Genomic DNA, 10,102 nt, shown 5'->3' with positions numbered 1-10,102 from the left:
GCTGCAGGTTATTGGTTAATATTACAATATGGTTTAAGTACATACAGTAGGTAAACAATCTGTACACATGTTAAAGGTTCACAGTAAGTGTTAAAAACTCAGGGAGGATTGACGTGGAAATGCTTGAGCTGAGCTGAAGTCGTTGATGAAGCAAACACGGAGGTGAAACTCGAGTCGAAGGGGAAGTGGCGACCTGACGGTGGTCTCTACTTCCTGTTTAGTTTTTCTGGTCTGGTCTTAAAGCTGAGCGAGCTCCTAAACGAGGACTCGGCTTCACGAAGCTCTCAGCGGATCCTCAGGGTGACAGATCTACTGACACAGTGCAAGGCTGACACATTTGGCAGGAGAAGACGAAAACAAGTGAAACTTAAAGTCACGTGTTTTTTGCTTTGGTGGAGAAACTAGAAGTCAGGGATGTTTCCAAAAGCCCCGTCCTGCCAGTAAAACTTTCAAAGAGAGCCCTGAATTTACGACTTAGGTTAGAGAAGAAGAAAGGCTTAATTAGATCCCACTGATTTAGGATCCTGTGAGCAATGGAAAGACCGTGACTCCCCCTGATTGGTCCTAACTCAATTTGGCTTTTTCATCAGGAAAAAACAGAACTTTGTTCTCGTTCTGGTACCATGCAGTCATTGTCTGTGTAAATCCCCCAAAACCAGTGAGTCCACGTCCCCCCTGGAGCCGGTCTGACCATCCTGAGCCAACATGCAGGGTGAAAACAACACCATGAGGAGGACGGCGTGAGATGGACTGAACGAAAACCACTGACGCACTTTATCAGCCAGGTTAACACACACGAAGACCAAGACGCCGGCTGAAAACAGGTGATGCACTACTCCCTGCAGACAGCAGGGGGCGTAAGCATGCCGTCTGGTGCAGCAGGTGAATCACAACACATGAAACATGAAGCGTGTCACACAGGAAGCTCTGACATGCTCGTGTTAGCGTCACGGCGTGGTCTCCACAGTGGGTCAGGCCGTGGGCGACCTGCTTTTCTACCTGGAGCTTGTTTCGTGTTGTTTTCAGGTGCAGGATATGAAAACCATCATGCTCTGTGCTCTGTTAGTCCTGTCCACACGTGTACCATGGTTAGCTAAAATGCTACAGTCTCAAAACAAACACGAAGCTCAGTCTCACTCTCGCTTGTTTTGGTAAATTTAACGAGTTTTTGGATTTGTCTCCTCGTCTGCTCGTCAGCTGACTCAGGGATGCTGGATAACGACCTGACGTGTCACAGTTTGATGAGGGAGGAGCAGAAACAGGTAAAAATGTACAAGAAACAAAAAGTAAAACAGATAAAAACTGAAGCATGAACGAAGAAACGTGGAGATATAAATACAATATACAAGATAATAATCCTCCATCTTTAACAACCTCTGATGCCGTCTCAGCCGTGTTACTATTCACATTCAAACACACACACACACACACACACACACACACACATACACATGAGGAGGTCAGACACCAGGCTGCACAGTCTCACCGTGAGCGGCGAGGGCGAAGGAAAGTCACTGAGGAAACATCACGAGCCGGATGGGACGCTTCTGTGGCACGAGGACATGCTTTGGAGAGAGTGTGTGTGTGTGTGTGTGTGTGTGTGTGTGTGTGTGTGTGTGTGTGTGTGTGAGACAGAGCTGTGGGATGGGGTTGGAGGACAGGTGGAGGTGGAAGGAGGAGGTGGAGAGGATGGTGGAGCTGCTGCTCAGTCTCTCAGTCTGTCTGGGCAAGGTGGGCGGGGTTAGCGAGGTGGGCGGGGCCCAGACTCGGTGTGGTGTCACGGAGCTGCCTCTTTCTCTCATCACTCACTTCCTGGTGCAGACGGAGCGTCGCCCAGGATTCAGTCTCCGACCTCCAGCTGTGGACGACGGCAGAGAAACAAACGTTAGGAGGAGGAGTTCATCGAAAGTAACGTTTTTTTTGCTGCACAGGAAAAAAAGTTTAGTTGAGTTGAAAAGAGAAGTCATACATTGACTTTCAAACCCAGGGCCACAGGGCACAAGACCCCTGTGGCTCCCCCTGCTGGAGGATGGACCAGGGCGAGGCTGCAGTAACCCTGACTCATCATACGGGGTCTTTGGGCCCTCAGCTTGGACCAGTTTCTTTGGCAGACCCTACCTGAGGCTGACACGATAAGTTGGCTGCCGTGGAAGGAGCGACGGGAGACTTTTTTTTGCTTAACATCCCTGATACCACACGTGCAGGGCGAGATCAGCAAAGACAGGAGCTTTAACTTTGTGTCAAATTTACGAGAAATGATCAAATATTTTCAGGATTTTGCTGCAGACCAGTTTGAAAAGTCATAACTAGCTTTTAATAACTATAAAAAGGTTAAAATCTTTTATCTGACTCTGAAATATTAATACGAGTTGAGTCATTTGTTGTAATTTGAAGGATATTTGTATTTGTTTTTTTAAACTAGCCTCTTAAAAAGTAAAAATGAGAGACATCTCTATTCATCTTATATAATTATTTATATTATTTGGGTCTGTAATAATTATAAAAGCTGTTTTATTGATGGTTACTTGAAGGATTTCTGGATCGTTAGTTTAATTTTTTTTTTCCTTTAAATGTGATTTTTTTGTCTCTCTTTCTTTCATTCATCCTATACCTAATCTAAGAATGGGTGAACTATTTGCTTGATGTTGCTGTAGACTCACTTTAAAAAATGAAAACTTGCCTTTAAAAACAAAAAAGTGAGAAATCTTTTTTTTGAGTTTGTAATATTTATCACTGATGGTCGTTTAAAGAATATTCTGAGATTTTCTAGAAAGCTAGTTTCATTTTTATCCAATTTTTACTCTATTTTTTCTTTGAAATTGTTTTTTTTTTGTCTCTCTTTATTTCATTTGTCCTTTATGTAATCCAAGAATAGGTAAATTACTTGCAGGATGTTGCTGTAGACTCACTTTAAAAAATCAAAACTAGCCTTTGGAAAATAAAAAAGAGAATTTATTTATTTGAGTTCTTAATAATTATCACTGAGGGTCATTTAAAAAATATTTTGAGATTTTTTGAAAAGCTAGTTTAATTTTTATCCAATTTACTCCACTATATTTTGTTGAAATTGAGTATTTTTTTTTATTTGTATTTTTGTCTTTCTTTGCCGTTTGCCCCTTCTCACATCTAGAAAACTATTTTTTTTACTCAGAGCTCAAAGGCCTGTGTTTTTACTTTAACCCCTTCTTCCCCTTAACACTTTCCTCTGCTGCACCTTTAACTCTCATTTGACAAGAACAGATTAATTATTTGCAAGATGTTGCAGCAGACTCACTTTGGAAAATCAAAACTGGCCTTTAAAGGATGAAAGTGAGAGAAATCTTTTATCTGAGTCTGTGATATTTATGATAGTTGAGTTATTACTGATTATATAAAGGATTTCTGTTTTATAAGTTTTATTTTTGTCCAATTTTTACTCTATTTTTTCTTAAATTTTTTTCTTTTAATTTGATTTTTTTGTCTTTCTTTTATCTGTTATTTATCCATTTCAAGAACAGATTAATCATTATCAGGATGTTGCTATAAAATCACTTAAAAAAAAATCCAAACTTGCTTTGAAAAAATATAAATAGTAAAAGAGAGAACTCTGTCATCTGAGTCTGTAATATTTATCGTTGGTCATTATCAGAATATTTTGAGATTTTCTGGATAATTAGTTTTATTTTTATCTATTTTTTTTGTTGAAATTAAGGGTTATTTATTTGAATTTTTGTCTCATGTTTTTTTCCCTTCATAACATCTAAAAAAACATTTTCTAATCGGAGCTCAAAGACCTGCTTCCTACTGCAATCCCTGCCCTCTGCTGCAGAGCTTTAACTTAACGTCAAACGAACAAGAACGGATTAACTATTTGGAGAATCAAACCATCCTTTAACAAAATAAAAAGAGAGGAATCATTCGTCTGAGTCTGTAATATTAATAAGAAACTACTCTGAAGGATATTTTGAGATTTTCTGGATTGTTAGTTTCATTTTCATCCAACTTTTCTTCCATTTTTTTTGTTTGAGTTTGTCCTTTACTGCATCTAGAAATCATTTTTTATTCAGAGCACAAGCGCCCTGCCTGTGTCCTCTGCTGCAGAGCTGCTGCTGATAAATATGAGAGTGAACAACGCCCAGTTTCCTCCTCAGCCCCTGCTGAAGTCAACTCAGCCTGATGGTCTCTAATAAAACGCTTTAATTTCATCATGGCGTCTGATTAAAGCTACATTCAGTCACAAACTGAGCTCTTTGAGGCTTTGTAACTGAATCTAACAAACGCCGTCTCCCGACATGGTTTCTTGACTCCACAGTGAGCCGGTGATAGAAGGAGGAGGAGGAGGAGGAGGAGGAGGAGGAGGAGGAGGAGGAGGGAGCGCAGGAATCATAGTCAGTCTTTCAGCACAAGTTCATCTGCCCCTCACACACCGCTTCCCTTTAAGACCCCGGCCGACAAAGACGGGGTCAACGTCGGCATTCCTGCTTTGATATCAAAGGTCCCCTGGTTACTCGCGGCCGAACAAAAGCTTTTTTCATCTGGTAACCCCCCCCCCACCCCCGCTAATAAAACCAGAAGCCATTGATGTTTAAAAAAAGCCACCATGAGAAGATTGGTTGATAGGCCCAGAGAGGAATTCAGAAAATAACCAGCTCTGCTTCTCGTCGGACATCAGCCCAGACGCACTCCCCCTCGTTAGACGGTCTTTAAGTTTCACTTTCTAACGTCTGTTTCAGTCTCACCTGCTCATGATGCTGCCGTGATCTCTGTAGACACAGGCTCGATCTCCTTCACGGCCTCCTCGATCACCTCGATCACCTGAGCCATCACCTCTGCGCACTTCCCGCTCGTCGACGCCGTCTTCTCGGCCTCTGGTTGGCTGGCCGCCGCCTCGACTGACTCCTCCGCTGGTTCCTCCGACAGCGTCGAGAGTTTCTTTTCCAGTGCCGGGCTCTCGGGTTTCGCGTCTTCTGCGACGGGACCGTTGCTGTCGAACTCCTCGGCGGTCTCCGTCTCCACCGACTGCTCCTCCAGCACCTGCGCCGTCTGCAGGACCACCTGGACCGGTAGGTGGATCTCGAGAACTTTCCCTGCTGTCTCCTCTGCTTTAGCGTCCTCTGACTCTGGTTCCTCGGTTGGTTCCTGGACCTTGGCACCATCTTTGCTTTGTTCCTCCTCGACCATAACGAGCTCTTCGCCTTCTGCTTTGACTTCTTCCACAACGACGGTTTCTTCACTTACTTTGACCTCCACAGATTCCTTCAACTCTTTCTCCGTTTGTTTCTCCTCCTCTTCCTCCTTCTTCTCCTCCTTCTCGGGGGCTTCAAGGCTGTCTGCAACCTCCACTGGGATCACTTCGACCACTTCCACTGCGACATGTGGGGTCTGAGGGGACTTTGGTGCTGGTTTCTCACAGATCAGAACCATGGGGGTGTCGGAGATGACGGGCGCGTCAGGTGTGACCTCGATCTCTTTCTCCGTAGTCTCGACGGCCTGCTCAAGAGCCGGTGTGGCGGTTGTTGGGGCGGCTGGCTTTTTTGGTTCAGCGGCGTCCTCTGAAACTTGGTCCATGGCGTCCTGGATGACGGCTTCAGCGATGACCTTACTCTGAGCCTCGATCTCGCTGTCTTTGGGAACGTCCTCCTTGATTTCTTCAACGGCCACGGCCTCCACCACCTCCTCCTTGATGTCCTGCACCTGGATGAATTCTGTCACCTCCACGTGGTCGGCCTCGATGATGGAGGAGGCCGAGAGCACGACTGTCTCCGTGACGACTGGAGGGTCCTCGCTTGGCTTTTCCAAGATTTCAGGCTCGGTCACTTTGGAGATTTCCATGGAAATGGGTTCGGTCTCGATCTGGACCTCTTCAGGAGACGTCACCACGGTGTCTTCGATCACCACCTCCTTGATTTCGATGGTTGGTTCAGTGATTGCTACGCTCTGAGTGCAAATGGCGGTTTCACAGGTTGGCGTTATGGGGTTGACGATGGTCTTGGGGGAGTTCTCGCTCACGGCGGCGGGTTGGATGATCTCAGATCCCTCCAGGACGGTGCTGACCACTCCAATTTTCTCGATCTCCGGTTCGATGATCTGATCGGCGGCTTGAGGGTCTGAGACTTGGCTCGCCAGATTCTGCACCGCCGGCTCCAGCTCCGTGGTTTCCACTTGGTGCACCTGAGCGGTGAACACTTCATCCTCGGTGGCGGTGGCTTCCTCCGTTGGCAGCGGTTGATCCTGCTCGGACACCTCTGTGACGAGCGCGTCGTCGATCACAGCCACGGTCTCCACGATGGTCTGTGCAGGTTCCTCCAGATCCACAGCAGGGATTTCCTCGGTCCCAAGCCCGGTGCAGATGGCGGTGGCGTCGCCCTGAGCGTGCGCCTCCAGCACGGTGTTGGTCTTGGACTCGGCGGTCTCAGTCGGGGGTTCGTACTCAGTTTGGGCAGCTGCCACCTCTGTCGGCACGTCTTCCATCAACACGGACGTCTTCATGGGAATATCGCTGACTTGAGCCTCAACGCCTTCCAAAATCTCTGCGGCCTTCTCCGGGGTGGGCGCCTGAGGGACTGGCGTGATTTCAGCGGATGGAGCCTGAGCGATGGGCTTCACCTCGGCGGTGGACAGCCTGCGTCCTGAGAGCGCTTTAGCTTTGGCGGCGATAGCAGCCTCGTCCTCGGTGTCGTCCTCTGTGATGTCGGTGTCCACAGACTTTGGCGTGGCGGCGTTCTCGGCCTCTTCTGGGATGTCGCTGAGCTCATCGCGTTTGTCTTCGACGAGCTCGACCATGGCGGGGATCCATGAAGGAGACCGGTCTTCGGCGGAGGCTTTAGTCTGGACTGCAGCTGGTTCTGGCTCTGGTTCTGAGGCCCCTTCCTGTTCAGACTCTTCGTACTCTGACAGAGGGACCACAGCAGGCGTGTCAGAGTCCTCGTCGCCGGTGCCTTGCTCAGAGGCGTGTTTCTCCGCCTTCTTCTTCCTGCGCCCGGGCAGGAACTTCCTCAGGGAGAAGGAGGACTCGTCTTTGGGTGCCTCGCTGTCGGACAGGACCTGCTCCCCGCCTTCCTCGGTCTTCTCCTCAGACTTGGTCCTGTTCTTGAGCATGACCATGCGTTTCAGGGTGTCCCAGGCGGACTCTCTCTCAGGGGGGCTGCTCAGGGGCTCGGGGGAGGACACGCCCTCGCCTTCGTGCTCAGTGCTCTGTGAGGTCACGAGAGCGCCCTCGGCTGTTTTGGCGTCTTGGTCTCCTTCGGCGGAGGCGGCGGCTGCTGGGATCTCCTCTTCAATCTTGGTCTCCTCATCGTCGGAGTCGGAGGTCTTCCTGGTCCTCTTCTTGGGTCCGCCCATACACATCAGAGCCTCCCAGGAGACCGAGGTGTCCATCTTCTTCTTGGGCTCCTCGGTGCTGCTGACCAGCTTCTCCGTGGTCTCAGTCTTTGGCTCCTCCTCAGCTGGTTTCTCCTCCTTCGCCTCCTCCTCCACGCTCTTGTCGGCCAGAGGAGCGCTCTCGGAGGAGGACAGGGTGGCGGACTTTGCCGGTTTCTCAGCGGGAGCTTCATCGTCGCTCTCGGACGACCTCTTCACGCGTTTCTTGGGCGTCACCAGCTTCTTGAAGGAGGACCACGCGATGATGCCCTCCTTCTTCTTCTCGCCGTCAGAGACCACTTCGCCCTCGGTCTCTTGGCTGGACTCGATCTGGGTCACCTCCACGGCCAGGACTTGCTCTCCTGACTCCTCGGGAGACTGGGGCGCACTTTCGGGCTTCGGCGCCTCTGCTGACTCGGTGGAGGACTGCAGCTGCTCGGCGGCCTGCTCCCCGGACTCGGCGGTCTTGGTCTCGGCTTCCTTCTTGGCCTTCTGTTTCTTGGTTGAGAGCTTCTTGAGTCCGGCTCCGGTGAAGAGTTTTTTCAGGGGGCTCCCTTGGGGCTTGGCTTTCTCCTGAGACGACAGCAGCTCGGCCTCCGTGGTCACCTCGGCGGGGGCTTTCTCCTCCTCTGCGCCTGGCTCCGCCTTCTCCTCTTCGGGCTTGGTCCCCTCTGCGGTCTCTGGAGCCGGGGCTTCGGCGGCGGTCTCTGGCTCGGGGGCGGTTTCTGGTTTTGCTTCCTCTGGAGGAGCTGGCGTCTCCTCTTTGGGCTCAGACTTCTCCTCCTCAGGGGTGGTTGGTGCCTCTTCCTCCTTGGTTTCTTTCTCCTCCTCCTCCTTCTCAGCAGTCGCCTCCTCGGTCTTGGCGGCCTCCTCCTCCACGGCGGCCTCCTTCTCCTCCTCCTCCTCCTTCGTCTTCTTGATGCTGGCTTTCTTCCTCAGGTTGGAGAAGAGGCCTCCGCTGAAGAGCTTCCTGAAGGGTGACAGCGTGCTCTCCTGAGCTGGAGGAGACGCCTCCTCTCCCTCCTCCTTCACCGCCTCCTCAGCTGCACCTTCAGCAGCTTTGGCTTCCTCGCCATCTTTCCCCGCCTCAGCTTCAGCCTCCTCTTTCTCGCCTTCCTTCTCCTCAGCGGCGGCGGTGGGTTCGTCCTCCTTTGGAGCTTCTTCGGCGGCTGCGGTGACCTCCTCCTCCTCCTCTTTGTCTTTGACGGTGAGGAGCTTCACGGGGTCTTTCTCCTCGCTCTTGTCCTTCTTCAGCGTGAACTTGAAGCCAACGAAGCGGAAGATCTTCTTGAAGCCGACTTCGTTGGCGTCGTCAGGTTTCTCCTCCGCCGCTTTCTCCTCCACGGCGGAGATGTCGTTGGCGTCATGAGACTCCTTCTCCACTTTCTCGCCGTTTACTTGAGGAGTCACTTCGTCCTGCACCTCCATGGTCTCAGGGGCGTCTTCTTTCTGGGCCACGGACACACCATCTGGCTGGCCGACTGAAAAGACAGAGAACAGGGAAACGCTGGGTTAGCTTTAGCTTTAGCTTTAGCATGAACGTTTCAGCTCCTCTGAATGAATCAGAAAACACAGCTACAGGTTGATATGACGCGTCATGTGTTTGGTATTTTCTGAAATCCTGACTCCTGGGATGGTTTTTAACGAATGATTTTATATAATTACAACAATCAGATTGAAGAATGACTCAGTTCATCTTTAACCATGAACCACACCAAGGAAACTGAAGCTATGACACATTTCAGGCTGTAATCATGTGACCATAACACTGAGCTTCATCAAAGATAACACAAACATGAGATAACTACATGCGTGTTTGAAACACACGCAGTTACTTTCCCCAAACTGTGGGACCTACCAACTTAACATTTCTAATTTAAAAATGTCTTTTTTTTTAATCAATCAGAGTTTTATTATAAAACACTTATCATACAGGAGTGGTAACAAAAAGTGCTCGACAAAAAGAAAAAAAGAAATAATAAAAAATAAAATTATATGTTATGATAATGAAAAAAATAAGTGACCCAACAATCGCCTGTAAACACACACATCAACATACACACCAAACCACGCCCCCTAGTGCTCAAGCTGAACACAACTACCAAGTACCGATGCTACTAGTACTTTTGAAACATAAAATTTCAATTAACAGTGACAGATCATTTTTAATCAAAGACAGCACGGTCACTCTGACATTAAGTCCAAATAAAACACAAAACTCTCTGAGTTTATAATTTTTTTGATGAATATTAAAAAAATATATTAAAGTGCACAATAAACCAGCAACTGTCAGACTTTAAGTATTTTTTAAAGTACACTTAAGTACAAATAAAAACAGTCTAACTGTTAACTCCCTGGTTCATACATATTGTCTGAAAAGGACCTGACACACATATGCAGTGGTGTTAAACCGCAGCATTTAGCACCCTCTAGTGGCGAGGAGGACTTACTTGACGTAAGTTTTTTTTTTTGCCTAGAATATCCGCTGCTAGTATCTGCAGCCTTCTCAAGTACAGATACCTAGAAAAAAAGGCTGGTATCGGCCCGATACTGATACCTGGTATCGGTATCAGACCATCCCTCGCTATAAAGAGATCTTAATGAGGAAACACTGAAGGTAAAATAAGATGTTACACTCAGGTTAATGAAAAAAAAAACAACCAAAACTAAAAACAAAAACACTCAAATACTGAAGCATTAAAGGAGAAAATGATGTAAAACTAAAACTTTAAAGTACAGAATTAGAAAGCTGAAAGAAGCAGTG

The 10,102-nt window shown here is 48.1% G+C and overlaps 1 protein-coding gene across 2 annotated transcripts in view; it reads right to left on the bottom strand.

The window, feature by feature from the left end:
- Positions 1-685: 685 nt before the first annotated feature.
- Positions 686-10,102, bottom strand: part of akap12b (A kinase (PRKA) anchor protein 12b) — a 77,037-nt gene continuing 67,620 nt past the window's right edge. For both annotated transcript variants that reach the window (XM_074684708.1, XM_074684709.1), the window contains 2 exons: positions 4,719-8,819; positions 686-1,858 (listed from right to left, as the gene is read on the bottom strand). In XM_074684708.1, the coding sequence (XP_074540809.1) occupies positions 4,723-8,819 (4,097 nt within the window). In that variant the 3' untranslated portion in view covers positions 686-1,858; positions 4,719-4,722. The remainder of the gene's footprint in view (positions 1,859-4,718; positions 8,820-10,102) is intronic.

The sequence above is a fragment of the Halichoeres trimaculatus genome, unplaced genomic scaffold, assembly GCF_033239565.1.
Source record: "Halichoeres trimaculatus isolate MK-OKI-2021-1 unplaced genomic scaffold, fHalTri1.1 fHalTri1_scaffold_13, whole genome shotgun sequence".
Classification (NCBI taxonomy): domain Eukaryota; kingdom Metazoa; phylum Chordata; class Actinopteri; order Labriformes; family Labridae; genus Halichoeres; species Halichoeres trimaculatus.
Note: the sequence above shows the minus strand (reverse complement) of the source record. Positions and strands in the feature narration are given on the sequence as shown.